The following is a 20,209-nucleotide window of genomic DNA, read 5'->3' as shown; positions in this document are numbered from 1 at the left end:
ATGATATTGCTTGCATTGTTATGCACAGATTCATGTAGAAAGCACTTTCGCATTCAAAAGAACAATCTTCCTACGTTTTGAGAGGGAGAAGTAAAGGAGGGAACAATGCTGTGATTTATTATCTCAAACCTGGAAACATTGTCTTTTTATTTTAAAAATTGTTTCCTTTTTCTGTATTTTTCTCTGAGTATGAGATCTGCAGTAATGAGACCAGGCGCTGACTAGAACAATAAATCAAGCCGGGAATTTGACTCCATTCCAGGCCCTCGCTCACCAAACCACCAGACGGCTAATTTTGTTGCTGTAATGGAAACCAATACATTGTGCCACTATGTTCCTTTGGGAACTGACCAACAAGTATTTTAGCAAAGTTTTCAAGTGTGAATGTAGAGGGCAAGCAACACACTGTTCAAAGGGTGAGTGAGATACAGAGTTAGCTAAAGTGTTAAAATTATTATTTTTATATTCAAGCATCATGCATTGTATCAACTTCACACACATTTCAGTCAGACAACTCACGTTCGAACATTTATTGCAGCATTACAACAGATTTAGTGTTTGGCGTCTAGGCTCCAACTTAATCACTCCCCCATATGATTACACAGGAATGATGGGAGTGATGGGAGCAAATACTTGTAACCCCCCCGTTGAAGCCTACAGGTGGATGTTGGGGTGGTGGAGGGCACTGCAGCAGCAGTGCGAGCAAGAGGGGTTGATGGGAAAGGTCTCTCTGGTTAAATAGACCACCTGATAAGGTGGTTGTGTACTATAGATGGTTATGGAGAGTGTGATATGTCACATGATGTATGTCACATGATTGGCGCAGCGCAGCTCGAGTTGCCTGACAGAACTAGCTCGCCGGCGTCGCCACAATCACTGAAATTTAACATAAGCTACAACTCATTATGTGCTCCATCTTGAGATTGGCACATGAATGAATACAAAACTTTTTCTTGAATGCCTATCTAATATAATATAGATAATATTATTTTAGACAGTAGATCTATTATAATTTATAATACTTTGAATGAAATTTTGTATAAAAAAAGACATTTCTTTTCCCTTAGAATTTTTGTGTTTCTTCTTCTATTTTCTCTTGCTTAATGCAACTGAGCAGCTCTTCTATTCTGTTGTTTTTGTGTTTGTTTGTCAGCACATGTCTGACTGTTGTATTTGTCTTCCTTTTGTTGCCCTAAATTAAATTACCTCAGGATTAATTAAGTTGCTTTTTATAGTAATGTATCGTAATATAAGTTTGGTGTTTGATGGAGCAGATCCCTTCACTGGCAAACAAGTTGATGAAGTAGGATTTAGCTGTGTCTGTGGCAGAGGCCTCTCTTTGTTATTCTCTCCTTCTGCTCCATCTTTTCCTTTCTTCTGACCATGACGACCACTGAACCACTGGTAATTGGTTCATCGATTCTGTCACCGCACAACACTGTGTCATATATAATAATAAACCAATCACAGGAGCAATTTTTCTACTTTAAGTACATTTTCCTGATAGTAATTTTGTTATTTTATTTACAGTAATCAAGGGATTGAATGTATGTACTTTTTACATTTTGTTTTAGGTTTTTGTAGTGAATGAGCTGAGTGCATCTTCCACTACTTCAACCATCTCATCAAACTCTCAGCAAGAAAGCCACGAAGAATATTTCCCAAATTAATGAAATAATGCTTTAATAGATAAACATTGCACTGACATCCAATCACATTTCTCAAGCAGGCACAAAGACAAAAAAGGACAAAACACGTATCAATCAAGAGAGTAATTTTGAAAACCTATATAATAGTAAAAGGAAATCAATAAAGGCAGTGGAATGATTGCAAAATGACCTAATTACAGTGCAGCCATGATTCAAAAGCCCTGGCATGTGTCTCAGATGAACAGATTTCCAAAGGCGTGTGTATGGTTCAGTGTGTGTCCACTAACAAGGCAAAGAAACACAAAAACCTGCTGTGTCTGTATCACTGGAGTGAAACGCTAGCTACACAGGAGCTGAAGGTCAAAGCGAGCATCCCTCGAAAACCATCCACTGGCTAACCGCTGTAGGTCACACTCTGCTGAGGCAACATAAGGTGACGTCCAATATCGTGAGACGTGCGCCTGAGTCTGTGCGCTCGCATGAATGTGTGTGAAGGCTAATACGGTCTGACAAGCTGATAACATATTTCTTGTCAAATCGTTTGACATCATTAACTAATAAAGATTGATTGCCCTTTGTTCCCCTGGAATGGGTGTTTGTGCTATAACACTGCCGCCCTGGTGTGTGCATGTGTGTGTCTCTGTGCGTGAATGTGTGTGTATGTGTGTGTGTGTGTGTGTGCAAGAGAGAGACCAGGAGAGACAGAGTGGGAAAAAGGGAGCTTTTTTGAAAAGCTCAGGGTTTTCCTATCCACAGATCAGAGTCTGGCTGAACCCAATCTTCTCCCATGATGCTTTGCAGGCGGAAATTTTGGAAATACTCCAGGCGGTGGCTAAAAGACAGAGACAGAATTGATTATGCGATGCATGTCGGATACATAAAACCCACAAACAAAAACTCTATGGGTCATTTTCTGAGTGTATTCATCTGCTCAGGTGTTGGCTACTTACTCACAAGTGCAAGTTATTACCTCTGCCAAGGAGGTTATGTTTTGGTCTGCGTTTGTTTGTCTGTCTGTAAGTCAGCAGGATTACACAAAAACTACCAGACAAATTATCACTTAACTTGTTGAAAGGATAAAATTTTAAGTTATTTAAGAAGATGGTTATTGTATTGACATACTTCTCAGCATGCAGTACATCAAGGTGAAATCAACCCAGATATCCAAAATTAATGCTTCATGTGTTTATATACATATATCTCTTAGATGTCAGATGATCTTCTATCTACTCCAACTCCTTCTCACTAATCAATTGTGAAATAATTGAAACCATAAAGATAAGTGTGTACTTCCCTGTTTTTCCACTAGTCAAAAACCCTCTAACACCCACTAATATTTGCATCTCTCCCAGGGCTAATAACTCTGCAGTATACACCGGTTTTAATTGGCTCCAACCAACAGTGATGGAACTGGACATTTGGTTGATCGTGCTTATTCGGCAAGACTGCGATGTGAAAGCGATCCAGTTTTCAAAGTGATTGTGACGTCAAACATGACATACGCGGAAAAAACATTACGGTAAACTCCTCTACTGGCAATGGGAAATAAATCAATGGCCTTTTTTAGGAGTTTTACCAGCAAAAACTAATTTGCACATACCCGCTAATTTAGGTGTAAAAGAGTTAACAGCATTTACAATGTCTGAACTAAGCAACAATGCAGCTGGGCTGAGAATAAAGACATTGTGAGGAGATAAAGCGAAAGCTACAAAAGAGAATTCATACATATATTCATGGTTATAAAAAAAACAAATTGGCTGCAGCTCACAGACCAGAAATACCTTTGAGTGAATTAAGAAAAGTACAATTCTGGGTCAAGTAGAAGGTAATTGAGGGAGAAGAAATTAAGTTAACAAAACACTGTTTTTGTTTCTGAATAATATCTGTGTCGATCACCTACATGACTTTGAACAAACACTTGGGATTCTGCATACTCACAAGTTTGGTTTTTGGCCTTCCACTATCTCCTGCTTGGGGATAGAGTAGAGAGCCTCATACGTGCGCTTCTCTCCTGAGCCGTGGATGGCGTAGGAGTTCATCTTGTTAATGTTGGGAGGGAGGTACGACCAGGGGAGAAGAGCCTCCCCCATCCACCTGTCCCCTGTGATTGTGGCATTAAACACCATCGGTAGTTGTTGCTGTAGAAAGAAACAAGGAGATAAATAAGAAATATCTATCAACTAACACAGAGAAAGTCTCTCAATAACTCCTCGATGTCTGCCTACCTGGAAGGCTTGGCCGGCCCCTGACAGCAGTAAAATCAGGTGTTGTCCATGTCTAAAGTAAAACCATAAAGAACAAGTTTTATTGTTGTAGTGTGACTAAAGTCATCATACTGGCCCAGTATAAGATATGTTTCTGAAACTTATATTTTTTTTCTTTTTAAATATTGCAAGGCCAATGAGAAACACCAAACTGTTGATCAGACAAAAAACTGAGAATTCACTAAAAAACAGTGTTTAAATCCAACATTTAGTGAGAAACCTTTTAAAATATTAAGAATTCTGAATATATTTTAATGTATTTGTTACAGAGGCTGCTCTTCTGGTTCAAGAAGTAAGAGATCAGGTGTGACTGGAGAGGGCGCTGCTGCTCATTAATAATTACATACTGTTGCTTCAACCTGCAGCAGCCTCCTTAGGCTCCTGTAACGTGTTCTGCTGCCACGAGAGGAAATAACATCTTCCTATGTCTTCACTGCAGAAATTAAAAGGAAGAAAACAGTCCAGAAATACATCTCTTGCAGATGATGAACTAAAAAAAGACTAAATTGTGAAAGGGAAGGAGAGCGAGAGAGGGTTAAACTCACTACAGTTACTCAGCTGACCGGTGGACCCTGGGAAAGTGAGCTGTCTGCAGATGTCTAAAAGAACAAAGATTTTGGTAAGCAGCCAAGTGCTGTTAGATTGTCAGATGATTACCTCAGACGATATGTCAGATGATAAGGAAAGGTCGAATGCGGTTCAGATCTAATCACTGTCAGTCTTGTTTCTATGACGCTCACAGACATTTGAAGGATTGGATGTAGCGCTCTCTCAGAGAGGTGGGAAGCAAGTCCTTGAACGACTGTGGCTCACTACTTCTGAGTATTTCCCTTTTCTACCCTATAATGTCTTAATGTACTGTGAGAAACAACAACATAACACATTGCAACAGCTTAGCTACTGTAAGTACTTACGGACAAAGCTCCACTTCCAGGTAATTTTCTGTAGTGCTATCAAGGAAAAACGACTCAACAACTGAGGAGAGGAAGAAAAAAACAATACAGATAAGACCTTTAATCATATAATAAAGTTTAGAAAGTGCTATTAACCTCATCAGCACCCATTCTTATTATTAAATCCTAAGTCATTCGAATCAGTTATTTAAAGGTACAGTTTAACATCATGCAAAAGTAAGAGATACATAAAGGTTCAAGTAGATATGAGGATCAACCAGGCTGCTCATTATCCACTAGATTATAATGGAATTGATTTCCAATATAATAACTAATATTAATGAGGCCAAATATGTGGGGCTCATTAACCAGAAATCGAACTTACTTCAGGTCAATTAGATAGAATTGTTGTTACTCAACCTCATTACAAGGTTTAATTGCTGTGTCACAATAGCAATGATAATGCAATTAGCATTATGACCTCATAAACACAGATAGTCCCTAGTCTCTCAAACCTCATTGGTCTAAATTCAGAATTTTATCTCAGCTTGGAGAGATTGCATCATTATATTACATTACATTACATTTAGATGACGCTTTTATCCAAAGTGACTTAAGATAAGTGCATCATACAGACTATATCACTAAGTCATGGCTGGAATTACAGTGGTACAATATACAGCTATTGACAGGTGGAGACCATAGACACAACACTTGTGCCTGTTACATACAATCTATAACAATATCTATTATAGGAGGTGTGAACATGACCTTTCTTAAAGTCCAGTAAATACCGTTCACAATAGAGTATTCAGTTTATCATTGGAATAATTCCACACATTTGAATTGCATCATTCCAATCCGAAAAAGGAATAGGTTGCCTTTTTAAACAATTTGTCAGGCATTTTTTGGGACTTTATTGACTGGAGAATAAGTGTGAAATATGGAGAAAACAAAAAAACAAACAAACAAACAGGGAAAACATGCCAACTCTACACAAAAGATCGGGGTTTAGATTCTTGGTGTGAGGCGACGGCGCTAACCACTATATAACCATTTGCGCCGCCCTTGCAAATTTCTGAAAATGTGTCACTCTTCCTTTAAGTAGCCCTGCAAATTTAACATTCATATATTCCATTGTTGTTATTGTGACAAATGTCATTTCTGCTCTGCTTTCCATGCAACACCAACCTTCATCTGTCAGACGTTTTTTCTTTTTACATAAACTTTACTTTTATGTTGGACACTGCCTGTTCTCATGAATATTTAAATTATTGTTATTTTGTTGATGAATTCTGTTACATGCGACATTTATTGCACTGCTGTCTGTCCTCGGAGAAGTATTGCTCACTTGAGACTCTTTTTGAGGTTTCTGCATTTTTATCTGCCTGATAAGATTATTATTTTTTGGGTAGTTTTTCCTCACACTAGTCGAAGGGTTAACGGCAGAGGATGTTGCACCGTGTTCTGATTGTTTACCACATTAGGCAAACTTTGATTTGAGATCAAAATTCAATTATTTCTTCTTAAACATCATATTTTTCCAATCGCTTTATTCATAGACTTTTATCGTGCTTGTATCAGTCGACCTTTAAACGCTCTTACCCACATCCACAGTATTTGCATCTCTAGAAAACTGTATGCTGCGGTATCATACACGCAGCATCTCTCGTGCCTGGACTCCTACCTTAGTTCTTACCCACCTTCATAATCCCAGAGTCCAGGGAAGGCCTGACTGGGGGGTCCTGCAGGAGCTGCGGGGTCATTGAAGAAGGGACCGAACACCTCAATCTTCAGCCCGCCTTGTCCGGGAGAGAACAGGATCCTGATGGGCTCATGGTTCACGGGATTGCTGTCCCAGGTGCTCTGGATAGAAAACTCCATCAGTGGGAGAGGACTGGAAGAAAAACACAAAATCATTCAGAATGAGTAAGGTTTGCTGTGAAGAGTGACACAGTGAGGCAAATGTTCCAAACTCACAGAGATGTACAGCACAGCAGCAAGTGGATAAGAGTCACACACTGAAGTTCCTGAGCTAACCCCATGTTGTTAAAGCCTGCAAAGACCCACTGTGTCCCAGCTGAGCCTGTCCTGTTTTAATGTACTCACCGTTAGGCTCTTTTACAACTTCTAATCAGGGTTCATATCAAGTACACGTCTATTACTCAATAACTGATACAGACAATAACACACTGACTTCCTGAAACTTTGAACACCCAAAGTGAATCCAGCTGACGAGGTGGTTGTGTTATCAGATAAGATCAGGACGAATAAAGGAAACCAAATATAAGTTGTTTGCTAAAAAAAAAGGTTTCTCCTCGCCAACATATAATTTATCAGGAAATCATAACAGAGAGCTGCCCGGCGCGTCTGATCCGAAAAGCGTTGTTCCTATCGAATCTAACCGTGTTTAAAAGCACATACTTTCACTTCCCAACAAGTCACATGTGATAACGTGACTAAAAGTGGAATTAAAATGAAGCAGCTGACTCACCTATCTACACAGACATGTCCAATGTATCCGACTGGGGCTATCCTGCTCAGAGCGGAACTTTTCTTCTGCCACTGCTGCACAAACGGAACTGCTTTAGCGAAGCACACCCTCATTGCCATTGGTTGCTGTTTGTTGCCTTCAAAACGGACGGCGCAACCGAGGAGAACAACAAACCCTCCCATGTCTCCGTGTTTCCCTCTATCTACACATAACACGCTCATACAACTCGTAAGTGTCACTTTACCCTCATGTAATTGTTGTGTCTTGCAAGTCGGACATTTAAACAACACTTTACAGGGTTTAGTAAGCCAAGCTTTAGCCGAGATTGATTAGCTGCGCCTGCTAATGCTAACAGCGACACCTAACAACACCATCTCATACACTAAGCAGCTTTATGTCGTCGTTAGCTCAAGTCACGTATTACCGACACACGGTTTGAAATCCTCCACTGAACTGAAAACAGCCACTGACTCATCGAGTGGGAGAGGTCGTACTTGTCTCTGCTTTAAATAAAAGGTTTATAGTGCTGATCGTTTTCAACCTGTCAACGACAACTGTCTGCTTCTGTTCAGAGCCCACCACCACTCACCATCACTCACCAGCACTCACCATCACTCACCATGGATGCAGACGTGGATCAAGGTAAGAACAAACCAGGCAGGGTAGTATTTATAAGTTGCCAAACGAAAACGACCCTATAGTGTTCAGATGGAGAGAATAAGATACCTTGATATGTATGAGACCATAGGACACCTCTCTTAGGACCTAACAGATCATAACTGCATGGATTCTAGTAACACAAACACACACACACACATTATATAAACTGATACTGCAGTAGTTATTTGTTGTCATCCAAGCTCTTCATTACACAGACAGATCTTCCATCAAACACACCTGCCTAATCATAGAACTGGTTGTTCATGTGCTCAAACTTTTGCTTTGGTTAAGATCAATGCTCCACGAAAGCTTATTGAATATGAACCCATCATATTTTCTATTTGTGTTTTTCCCTTCATGTGCTTAGTTGCTCACATGCATCTCAATCTCTTTCCTCACAAAGTGCTCATGTCACTCATGGATGACATATACTTAATCTGTCATACTTTAAAACGTCTTAATAAGATACATTTCTAACTTGTATTTTGGTTGTGCTGGCAAAGGCTCAATATGCCCAAGATGTTTCCAAGATGTTTGTGATTGCCTTACTCTGCTTTCACTAAACTTAATTAGTGAATGATACAATTTAAAAGTGCTGAAAAGTTGTAACTGTTTCTTTGTTTTCAGACCAAGGGTTAAATTCTGCTCTCAGTCAGCATCAGTACGGACACCACTTTCAGTCCACATCATCTCAGGTATAGAGGAATCACCAAAAACTTGTATCAAATGTCAAATATTTGACTTAACCAAAATGATTTTCTGGCATTTTTTGGTGTGTTGTATTTATATTATTATCAGTATGCTTTTCAATAAGACATACAGTATATATATATACTGTATACTGTATATATATATATACATACATATATGGGTATATATCAATGAACTATCTGTTCTCTGTAACCTTTTCAGTCGATATTTAGTTTTTTTTCATGAAGGAAACTAAATTAAGTGAATAGAAAACACCATGGGACTAACCTTTTGACCCCTGCATATCTTATGTCCATCAGGTTGAGGATGAAAGAAGAACGGGGTCTCCTTCTCACCGGATCTCAGACAGAAGGTCAGGCCTGACAAAAGTCTTTCTTGTATAGCAATGCACACATGACTGTTCTTAAGTCTGAGATACAGGGAAACAACCTTTTAGTGATTTCAACTCACTCTTGATGATTTTTTCCCTAAAGTGATTACCATTAATCTGTGTTACAGCATGATGGCTCCTCTGATCGCAGAGTATGATCGGCACATGGATGAAATGAATGAACAGTTACAGAGATATCAGGTAAAACACACTTTTAAAATAGGGTTCAGTTATGATTCAGTTATGACATTGATAATAAAATAGGGCCCTTTTAGTCAGACTGCTAGGTTGTTAATAAACATGGATAAATGCTAGTTTTATGATAAATGGGTAGAGAATGACAAGCACTTATGAAGGAAACTGCACTGTCTTTTAAACTTGGGACAATGGAGATCAAGGCAGTACAGTCAGATGGACACATTGCTTTGCATGGAACAAGTATATTTTCAATTCTGTTGTGTATTTCTATCAAAACTTTGGTTATAAATTAGATTTCAATTGGTATTCATACAGTCTTGCATTTAACTGCCCCAGACAAAAAAAATAAACCTGTGTGATGAATTTGTTATGATCTTGAAATTTCTCTTTTTCTCATGAATACTAAACCACTCATTTTTATTTATCAATTGTTACTTTCAAATGTAAAAACCTGAGCTCGGATTTGATTGCGGGGGCTCTAAAATCTACCAGCATGTCTGAACTGATTAATACTAGACAATTTCCCTCTTGTTTTTAAAATAAACAGGCGCTGATGACAGATGTCAAAGTGAAGTTGGAGAGGGTTGTCAAAGAGAACGAAAGGTAGCTATTGTCTACTGGTGTCAACATAGGAAGAATGGTGACACACCAGGAGACATTAGTGTGGATGTATCACAGCAATCAACAAGTTGTTATTAGACAGCATCAGATATTATGTTGTTTTCTTAGTTGGATTATTTTGCACTCATAAGATAAGGTTACAGCTAGTTGTTGAAACATTTACCTCACATCCTAGATCAAGATTGTGATATTTGATTGATAATCACAAGCTATTCACACATTTTTAACGTTTTTCTATGAATGACCCCTTAAATCAGATTCCTACGTATCAACACCTGTCTTTTCCAGGCTGCATGCCGAGCTAAGGGAGTCTGTAGAGAAGCAGCTGCATGGTCTTCCCGTGGCTCCAGGAGCGGAGGGCAGCACACTGGAGGAGGAGGCATTCATCAGGAACCTCCAAGAACAGATCCAGCTGTCGGAGCAGGTCTGCATAATTCCATATGTGACATCTAAATCTTTATAAATTAAGTCCACGATTGCAATTATGTGTTTATATAATCTGCATATTACTCGTCACAAAATAATGCTGGGGAAGGCGGTTGTTTGCTGTCTCGCAGCCCATGTACACACCATCTGGCTGCAGCATTGCATTCTGGCTCCGTCACGGCCATTGGAGACTTTCAAGCTCCGTTTTTCCTCATTCTGCTATCTTCACACAGCACGTCTTTTTTTTCAAGGGGTTGCAAGCTGCTCTAATTTTTTATGATACACTGCATTTGTACCTAACTTCGTCGTGACATGTCCACGGCAAACAACTACTGTTTTTGTGTTTGTAGTTAGTGTAAGAGCGAGACAGAGACGAAAAGCAAACAAAGGAAGGACGGAGACAGTTTTATCAGAAAAGACTCCATTTGAAGATTGAACAAATTTATTGCCATGCACAATAAGCATGCATGTTCCCACACTTGCTCACTTGCCAAGAAGAATCCATCTGAAAATAACACCAATTTGGAACTGGTTAGAAGACATTATTACTCTTTGAATGAGTCCAGCTGTTTACTATGCTTTGTCTTTCTGTCTTTGCTGAATGCACAAATGCTTTGGTTGCGTTCTTCTCATCTAACTCTAAGGAGGAAAGCAACAATTTCCTCAGCTTGAATGAATGCCTCTTGAGTGTGTGTATAAATGTGTGTGTTTGTGTTTATGTGCGTCAGGAGCGGCTGCAGGCCATGGAGCTGTGGCAGACGGCAGCCCAGGAGCTGGACCACCTCCAGCAGGTCTACCAGAAATCCAACTCGGATGGTCAGGTCCACGATGCTCACAGACGGCAGCTCAAGGTTCAGTTGTCGTACAATAACATGCAAAACAATTTTGGTTATTAGAACGTCATCGTTTCACCACTAGATGGCGCTTTTATTAATTAATTGCTGTAATTACAGTTAATGCTTGATATAGGCATGAGGTAATTACATGTAGTTACATTTTAGTGATGTCCCCTTTCCATTTGCCACAGGATCAGCTTGTTCAGTTCCAGCAGCACTCACACAAACTCGAAGTCACCAATCAGAAGCTGGAATCGGTAAGTGACGGTTAATTAAAAGTGTGTTAAATTATTGCCTCCTAATTAGCCATGGGATCGAAATGGTGTGGATTTCTCCGAAGTGAGCCCTGCTCTAATAATTACTCTTGCAACTAAGTGAATTGGTTTCTAAATCACTCTGGTAGTCAGCCAGAACTGTCTTGGTTGCATAATGGACTGTCATCTCGCTTGGTAATCCTCTAACTACCTTAGATTTTTCTTTTCCAAGCACTAGTATCTGTCTCTCTCCCTCACACACACACACACACACACACACACACACACACACACACACACACACACACACACACACACACACACACACACACACACACACACACACACACACACACACACACACACACACACACACACACACACACACACACACACACACACACACACACACACACACACACACACCTACACATACAACCCCCCCCCCACTTTCACACACACAGAGGTACGTATGCCTGGTGGTTATTTTGGAGCTAATACAACATGTGCAGGCAGAGTAATACTATATCCCTCTAATGCATTTTTAATGAGAGGACAACCCTTTTACTCCCCCCCTCTCTTCACTTATCACACATGCTGCCTTTTTCAGTCCCTGCATGTAGGAACAAGTGACTATGTAGCTGTGAATGACAGAGGCTCCATGGGGTTTGTTCTAAAAGTACATACAAAGCTCTGAGAGAAGTTTTGGGGAAAGTTGGTTTTGAGGTAAAGTTTGAAGTCATGCCGCATAAATGGCAGTCTTGTATTTGTTGCCACACTCAGACCAACCATCAGTTGCTGAAGACGGTGACAGAGCAGAGCACGGAGATGGAGGAGCAACACAGTCAGCTCAGGTGACGGAGCTCGCCGAATAAGGCGACTGTAAATTGGAAATGGCAGCCAGTTTTCTGTGTTGTTATATGTTTCGACTGTTGCTGTTTTTTCTCTCTCCTTCCTTCTGTAGACAAGCCAAAGCTGAACTGAGGACGGCCACAGCCAAAGTGGATGAGATGACCAAATTGCTGCAGAATGTCCAGAACCAGATGCAGAGACGGGTCAGGGAAGAAAAAAGTGCAAAAGAAAATTTGTTGTTAGTGTCCACCTAATGACAGTGGAATGGAATTCTGGTTTTTGGTTGCTTCCTCCGCCATGGAGGCTATGTTTTCATCCCTGTCCGCTTATTTACTAGTTGTTTGGTTTGTTTGTAAACAAGATTATACAGAAACACGATTTTTTTTTTATTACTTTCTTTAACTTTGCGCTTTTCAACATTTTCCTTAATTTCTCAAAGATTAATCAATGGATCTTGATGTAAATTATTCTGTGCATTATGGAGACTGATATATTTGAGTGTGTGGTGTAGATCCAAATATAAATACAGATCTAGTGAATTGTTAGGTTATTTTATAAGAACCTTACAATTTGCGCCTTGGCAGACTTATCCAGTCTCCTGAGTACCAATTTTAGATTTGGCTGATTGGCATCACTTTGGGCTTTCATAGCCACCTTTTTTCATTATATTGGAAATTTATTCTAAACATAACAACAAATTAGTTGTGTTACCCTGCAACGGAAATCCTGGTTTCCTGCAGCTCTGCTCTGACAGCCGCATCTGTGTGTTTGCGTGTATCTAGGAGGAGGATGTGGCAGAGGCTCAGGGCCGCGAAGATGCGGCCGACAGACGGCTCCATCAGCTCCAGGCAGCCTTGAGCCAGCTAGAGGCCAGGTGATTATTTTTAACTGTCAAGTATTTCAATTATTTCTCACATTTATGTTTCATAGAACTCTCAGATGTAGATTCCAGACTGATGAGGGGAGAAAACTGTGCATGTTATAGTGTAATTTAATGAATCACAATGGGCCTTAGAAGTCAGTCACAAGATATGATAATTTAAGTGACTTTAAATACATAACAGCAGCACAACAACATCAACAACAGTACAGAGAATATAGAGCGGCTTTGTGTTTGAACCTCAAAAGTCATGGTATTTCACATCAGAGATACAAGATTCTGTCTCTCACCCCTTTTCTGCGCTGCTAGGCTGAAGGCATCATCTCAGGAGGCAGAGTCCTTTCGCAGAGAGCAAACTGTGTGGGAGAGAAAGTTGGGGGAACTCCAGGGACGTTGCAGCACCCTAGAAGAGGAGAAGTATGAGGCCCTGGCCAAAGTTCGAGAGAGCGTTCAGGTGGCGGAGGAGGCTGCACTGCAGAAGGACCAGGTAACTGCTGTCGCTCGCTCTTTTTCTCTTCTTTTATCACGCTATCTCTTCTCCCTCTCTTTTAGTCTACTTCACTCGCCAAGCCTCCCCCTCAGTCTATTAAGCTCTACTATCCGCTGACAAGTGTCCAAATTCTTTCAGCAATAGAGAACTTTTCCACTGAAAAGTGAGTCTGTGTCTGCCTTTGCCCTCTCCCCTCAGGCCTTGTTAAGAGAGAAACAGAGGATGGAGGATCTAGAGAAGACGAAGGAGGCCATCAAACAGTTGATCCAGGACGCTGCGGTCCGCACCAGAAAAGAGGTTTGGAGGTTTGCATGGTTCTCAAGAGAAGAACACGAGCAAAGATTACAAACATCCTCCACAATAACACTGAAGAAAGAGAGGACAGAAAACAAAAGAAATACAGCTCAGAAAAATCTCTATCTCTTAAAAGCTTTGGATGATATAAAGCTATTTGTGCCAAACCTGTATATTAAAAAGAAATACGGTCGTACAAATCAAATATATTGAGAACAGCATGTTGCCTACGTTAAAATGAGGAATGTGGAGCATCTTGTTAAGTTACCATTTAATAAACTGTAGGTCCACAAATAACGCAATACCTCATATTTTGGCTCATCAGCCACACATTTTTGTGGTATCAGGACTTTGAAATGATTGTGTAAGACACTGAGTCTATTGCATAAAATAATCACACTCTCTTGAAGGAAAATGCCTCTTTTGTGGAGGTAGAAATGTGATATTCAAAGGGATTTCACAGTTTCACAATGAGGTTGGTTCAAGATTTGGATCCAGGAGGGAAACTCTGAGCATGTTTTTTTTTAGTTGTTTTTTCCTCATAAATTTGCTACATTTCCTCATCATATTACAATTTAAAAAAAAAACATGGTCAGAATACTCGTTGCACACATTAAACCAAAACCTCTAGCTGTACCATTTCCACAGCTCCAGTCTTTTTTTACCCAATAAGCCAAAAGCAAATTGCTCTTTCCTCCTGCCTAACCTCGGTTAGAGACATGGTGATTAATGCTCTATTAATGGGTCTTCTTCATCAAGCCCTTCAACTGTTTAATCCTGTTAATGAAGCCTTGAATAACTTCGGTGCTGGCTGTCATTTTAGGGTCTATCTAGCCTTCAACACAAGATGAAAATTTAGAGATTAACCATTGGTGCATACAACTTTCAGTAAATTATAAACCAGACCTTGGCTTTGATTTTTTTTTTTTACCTTCCAGGGTAGCAGGTAATTTGTCATATAGTTGGTGGTTAAAGTTGAACAATGCAGCCAAAGTGTTTTGAGCTTAATTTCCACTCGCCCTCAATTTCATTTAAAGCCAATCAATGTTGAGAATAAGCACGTGATTAAGAGTTAATCCCCAAACTGCTCCAGTCAGACCTCAGACTTACCTGAAGATTTGAGAACCACTCAGACGTTTATGCACGAGGGTTGAAGTCTCAAATAAATACCTGACAGTAGCATGGTGTTACTATGTATTTCCAAACTGGCCCCATTTTTGTTTGGATCTTGTAAACCTAAACAAGAGCACACAATCGTTCTTCCCGATTCCACGTCGTTGGTTGTAGTGGCATACATAGTTGTATTGTCAGTGAGTGTTGTAGTTTATTCTCAAAGTTAAAATGCTTTAATTAAGCTACAAGCAAGACCCATGTGTAACTTATAACTGAGTTTACCAACATCCTGGTCAGTACACTTTGCTTGGCTGCGAGAAACTATGGATACTTATATACTGTTACTTTTGTAGTTTGAGAGATAATGTTTAATGTCAAGGTTTATTCTCTTCTAGGCTACTCAACTTAATTTTCAGTTGTTGGGGAGTGCTATTTGATCATATCTGTCATAGTCGAAATGTCGTAAATTGAATTAATTGTGGTCTAAAGAATATTTTTATTTTAATTGTAACCAGTACAAACCTTTTTTTAGGACAGTGTAATGCTCTACAACAATAACAATATTTTAAATATAATGTTAAGATAACAGAGACTTCTGTGGGCTCATTCTAGGGTAAAGAATTATTAAATAAAGATAATTTGTGCAATTTAGATGAAGCACACTAGTGAAAACACCACCAAGATTATTTTATACACCAGCAATCTGCGGATTGACCCCTTTACACACTGAACCTTTAAGACTTTCTGCTTTTTTTTATTTCTCTGAATCTTTAGTATTAAGACATGTGCTCGCCTGGCACATTGAAGTAGCTCTTTCCTAAAAGCATGGTCCACAGTAGAAAATGATCAAAGCCTCAAAGGTGTCTCCTAGTAATTTTCTGATGATTTATATAATTTGTATGTGCTGCCCAGTCAAAGCAGAAGTCTGGAAATTGATCAATTACCTCACTCTCTTTATGCCTCAATTCAACTTTTGAACTTACGCTGCTGAGTTCAGTCTCCAAGTCAAGTGTCTGCTTCTTTGTTGGATAAAAGTTACCGTCTATCGAACTGAAAGAAGAATGCAAAGCAATTACACGTCTCAGATCCCTGCGGTCATTGCCCATATTTGAGCTGTGTGACTTTATCTTTAACAGGTAGAAAATGTGCGCAAGCAGTGCAACGCTCAAATCCACCGTATGGCCGAGGAGCTGTCTGCACTGCAGCTGGTAAGACCCCGTCCTCTAAGGACAAATTCCTTTCATAATCACACAAAATCCTTTTTTTTCAATCTCTACCTGACTACTCATCTTTTTTCATTCTATCTCCAACCCTCCCCTCTCCCCGACTCTCCTTGTTCTCTCTCTCCGCCTCTCTGTAGGAGTGTGCAGATAAAGAGTCTCAGATTGAAAGATCCCTGCGAGAGAGAAAAGCTGCAGAGGAGGAACTGGAGAAGGTTATTTCAATAAAAACCTTAAAACCATAGAAAAGCATCTGCTGAATCTTGGCCCAGAGTTTAGTGTTTGATTAGGTGGTTTCGTGAATTGGTTTAGGCAATACTATTGCTTGTTTTCATGTTCTTTGCTTCAGGTGTATAAGGAGGGCAGGGCAGAGCCAGAATACAGGAAGATTGAGGCTCTTCATCAGAGGTGTCTGAATGCAGAGAGGATGAAGGAAGACATGAGCTTGACTCTACAAAGCACCAAGAACAAATTAAAAACGATGGACATGGAGTAAGTGCAGTAGTTAATACTTTGTATTTAAGGCAGGAAGTTGAGTTCTCCACCTTTAATCACTTCCATCCCCGCACATCCACTGGCACTCAGAATGACAGCCGGTGTTGCTCCTGTGGCTCTATCTGCTGCCAATAATAATGGTAGTTGTCTCTTGTCTTTCTCCTCTTTCTCTCTCGATCTCTCGGTCCATCTGCAGCTACAGCGAGGAGCTGTCCCGGTGCCAAGAGGAGGTGAGGCGGCTGCAGGTCTCCCTGGCTGCAGCCCGGGACGACAGCGTTAATGTCAGTGAGGAGCGGCTCCAACTGCAACAGGAGAACTTGCAGCTCCGGAGGGAGATGGATGAGCTCCGCAAAGCCACCCTGCTGCTTCAAAAGAAGGCCAAACAACAGGTGACTTAATAATGGATAGTAACAGAAATGGTTGAAGGATTAGGTGCTTTCTACAAGAACAGCCAGAGGGTTTTAGATATATATAGCATATATATCCTTTAAAGTCATGTGACCTGATGACATTTTGTAGCGCTGGATGCAGTGGGATCAGTCAACTTCTTTCCAGCATGCATTGTGTGAGCAGAGCCGCATAAAGTCGAATGCACCTAATGGCTCCAAATGATCTAAATACCTGTCTTTGTATCTGGGAGATTTTGGCTTCATTTTTTGACAGTTGGAGTAAGTGGAGACATGTCGTCCATCTTTACATTGAGTCCCTGGAAAGCTAATTCTGAAACCAATATGGCACCCTGTAGAGTGCATACCTAGGCCAAGACTCAATAGTTGAAGTAAAATTAAATCAAGATGCACAAAATGTCACACTCATAGATCAGTTCGTTTTGTTATGCCTGACTTTTTCAACATTGGAAAAAATTACTGGATGTGCCCCTAACCCTGATCTGCAGTAATACTTTTTTTCCCTGACCCATACCACATCTCTCCACTAAGTTTCATGATAATCTACCCTGTACTCTTTGGGTAATCTTGCTAAATAAAGGAATAAATACTTGCATAGGGGGCATGGGGAAGTTAACACAGGTTAAAAACAGAGAGATGATGAATGAAAGACATGGTTGACACACAAGTCATGCTTGCTTAAAGTCAACCGGTAATGAAGAATTCACTTTTATTAGTTCACACAAGGTTGGATCGTGAGGAGTCTGCATCTATTTAAATGAATGTTGGATCAGAAGAGTGAACTCATGTCTTCTCACCTCCTCACTCCGCTGCCCTGCTCCAGGTGTCACAGGTGGAGCACGAGTACAGCCTGAAGGAACAGGGGCTCGACGCTCGGGTGAGGGAGCTGGAGGAGAGCAGCCGCAGCTCCACCATTGATCTGACGCGCCTCCTCACAGCACAGCAGAAGAGCACTCAGCGCTGGAAGGAAGAGGCCAAGAACCTAGTCCAGGCCTTTGAGTCTAAAATAACAGGCCTTAAGTAAGAGCCCATGAAAAGAGATGTAACATGACAAAAGAAAGGAAAGATGGATAGAAAATAGGATAAACTTCAAATAGATGTGGAACCTGAATGGATTTTTTTGTGCATACTCTGACAACAATTGTTAGTGTGGATTTAATGTGTACATAAATGTGAAGCAGTTTGGTGCTCAAAGAGAATAAGCAGGCTTAGCAAATGTTTACTGGTTTAATAAACAGCCCTTACATAACCAGTCTCATGGAAACCTGTGATTAAATGACAGACTGTTCAGACAACCGACGTAATGCTTCCCAAGATGAGACTATTTTAAAATACATGAAATATTAATTAACTTATAAGGGAGTGCTCTTTAAAGTTGGCATTAACTGTCTTTATTGAATAAGAAAACAATGCTTCTGATACTTTAGTGCCTGGAGACTTTTTTTTATTGTGAGTTTTATCAAAAAACAATGGATCAAAGATAAAACAACAGCTAAGGTGGCGAACCAAAACAAAAATTGACTTAGCACTTGAAGTTGTTTTGCCCTCAGCAACAGCTGTACAGTGCTGAGATTTATTGGAAATATTGAACCTTCTGAGACACTTGAAAATAAAGCTTTATAAATGTATTTTTTTGTCTATGAAAGGCCGTTCTGCTCTTATCTTTTTTTGGAAATTCTTTATACGTTTGTTTCAGGGGAGAGCTGAATCGGCAGAAGCAGCGTTCACACGATCTTGAGATGCAGCTGGAAACCGATCACAACACCATTACTGAGGTATGTGTCACAAAGTGTACCAATATGAGATGGTCACCATGAAAAAAAATGGTGATCTTATAAGGAGAAATGTAAGATGTTTGTCCTTCAGTGTAGGACACTGTCTTTTACCTGATGGGAAGAGCTGCCCTTTGCTGTCCAGGCCTTTTCAGCTGATCTTCGTCTCCGCAAATGTCAGGCCTCCTTTGTAATTGCACTCCTCAGACCAGCAGCTAAAAAAGGCAAGAAGCAGGAGGCATTTTACCAGAAACCTGCAAGATTAGCATGAAGTGGGGAGCATCTGGCAGCCTGACAGGGGGAGTTTGAAAAAGTTCAACTTCACACTGTCCATTCTATCTAGTTTACCTATTCGAGAAATACGACATAATTAGTTCAAAAGGTGGTTAAGTTAATGTGACAAGAATAATTGGAGCTCACACAGACGTCTGAGAGGTTAATTCTTAGGTTCAGAGAATGTATTATGATGCACAAGCACAAGACTGAGGCCAATTAATAATATGAAGATTCACAGTTTCCTGCATGTTTTCCACATCTGTAAATAACCGCCAGGAAAGCATGTCCACCATGATAGATGCCGATAATTGCACCATGTGTTCTCTCGTTGCTTGAGGACGTTGAAAACAAAAACTTCAACTCTGTAACTTTTGTGCACTTGACTTCATGGAACTAATTGATATGCGTGTGTTTGTGCAGTACGAGAGGCAGCTCGCAGAGTATCAAGAGAAGTCGAGTCGTCTCCAGAGACGACTGACACATGCGGAACAAAGGGCAACTACTGCAACACAGCAGGTATGGGTAACTACTGAGAGAAGTGGTGACATGGTGCGACTCATACACGGAGAGATCTATATTTTTCCTGTTCTCTTGTTATCCGATTGAACAATGAAGTTATTTATCACTTGCATTTTTTTTTTTTTACAGCTGAGTATGCTGGCATCGCAACGAAGGAAATTGGCCGTGGTGGATCCAGAGACTTTGTGATGTTTACTGGTCACTGTTTAGTAGGGGGGGAAATGTAGCCATGTTTTAGAGCACTTTGTTTTTTCTTTTTAAAATATGATATTAATGTACTGGCCAAAGGCATAAAACAGACATGCTGTTATTAATGCCCTGGTGGTGATATGACTACAATATGTCTTAATTTTAATAACCAATGTGTTTCCAATGGTTTTTTATCAAGCATTATTTAAATATATATGTCTGATACAGGTGCATCTAATAAAAATTGGATAACGTGGAAAAGTTTCAATATTTGTATTTCCGTATTTGATTTTTTTTTTTACTATTAATACAGTTTACAGTATATA

General features: G+C 40.0%; 2 protein-coding genes across 3 annotated transcripts; one reads left to right on the top strand and one right to left on the bottom strand.

The window, feature by feature from the left end:
• Positions 1-1,666: 1,666 nt before the first annotated feature.
• c2h4orf33 (chromosome 2 C4orf33 homolog) lies at positions 1,667-7,356 on the bottom strand. 2 transcript variants are annotated; one of them, XM_061089219.1, is made up of 6 exons: positions 7,301-7,356; positions 6,510-6,703; positions 4,828-4,888; positions 3,875-3,926; positions 3,588-3,787; positions 1,667-2,481 (listed from the first exon to the last, which is right to left on the bottom strand). In XM_061089219.1, the coding sequence occupies exons 2-6, from the start codon at positions 6,688-6,690 to the stop codon at positions 2,385-2,387; spliced, it is 591 nt and encodes a 196-aa protein (XP_060945202.1). In that variant the 5' UTR covers positions 6,691-6,703; positions 7,301-7,356; the 3' UTR covers positions 1,667-2,384. The 2 variants fall into 2 exon arrangements, with proteins under 2 accessions (XP_060945202.1, XP_060945209.1); XM_061089226.1 differs by lacking the exon at positions 7,301-7,356 and adding an exon at positions 7,004-7,188.
• Positions 7,357-7,440: 84 nt separating this feature from the next.
• sclt1 (sodium channel and clathrin linker 1) lies at positions 7,441-20,133 on the top strand. Its single transcript, XM_061090794.1, has 22 exons — positions 7,441-7,528; positions 7,873-7,942; positions 8,588-8,655; positions 8,971-9,023; positions 9,170-9,242; positions 9,787-9,842; positions 10,149-10,284; positions 11,015-11,137; positions 11,314-11,379; positions 12,160-12,230; positions 12,341-12,431; positions 13,011-13,102; positions 13,418-13,595; positions 13,797-13,895; positions 16,142-16,213; positions 16,366-16,440; positions 16,575-16,717; positions 16,917-17,109; positions 17,951-18,147; positions 18,824-18,902; positions 19,596-19,691; positions 19,824-20,133. The coding sequence occupies exons 1-22, from the start codon at positions 7,481-7,483 to the stop codon at positions 19,881-19,883; spliced, it is 2,139 nt and encodes a 712-aa protein (XP_060946777.1). The 5' UTR covers positions 7,441-7,480; the 3' UTR covers positions 19,884-20,133.
• Positions 20,134-20,209: the final 76 nt, after the last annotated feature.

Source organism: Limanda limanda, chromosome 2 (genome assembly GCF_963576545.1).
Source record: "Limanda limanda chromosome 2, fLimLim1.1, whole genome shotgun sequence".
Lineage (NCBI taxonomy): Eukaryota > Metazoa > Chordata > Actinopteri > Pleuronectiformes > Pleuronectidae > Limanda > Limanda limanda.
Note: the sequence above shows the minus strand (reverse complement) of the source record. Positions and strands in the feature narration are given on the sequence as shown.

Coding starts and splice junctions, on each gene's coding strand:
- c2h4orf33 (XM_061089219.1), bottom strand. CDS start 6,690: ATGGAGTTTTCTATCCAGAGCACCTGGGACAGCAATCCCGTGAACCAT. Junction 4,889..6,509: donor TGGACTCTGGGATTATGAAG/GTGGGTAAGAAC, acceptor TCCTCTCCTCAG/TTGTTGAGTCGTTTTTCCTT. Junction 3,927..4,827: donor CTGGAAGTGGAGCTTTGTCC/GTAAGTACTTAC, acceptor GTTTTACTTTAG/ACATGGACAACACCTGATTT.
- sclt1 (XM_061090794.1), top strand. CDS start 7,481: ATGTCTCCGTGTTTCCCTCTATCTACACATAACACGCTCATACAACTC. Junction 9,243..9,786: donor AACAGTTACAGAGATATCAG/GTAAAACACACT, acceptor TAAAATAAACAG/GCGCTGATGACAGATGTCAA. Junction 19,692..19,823: donor CAACTACTGCAACACAGCAG/GTATGGGTAACT, acceptor TTTTTTTTACAG/CTGAGTATGCTGGCATCGCA.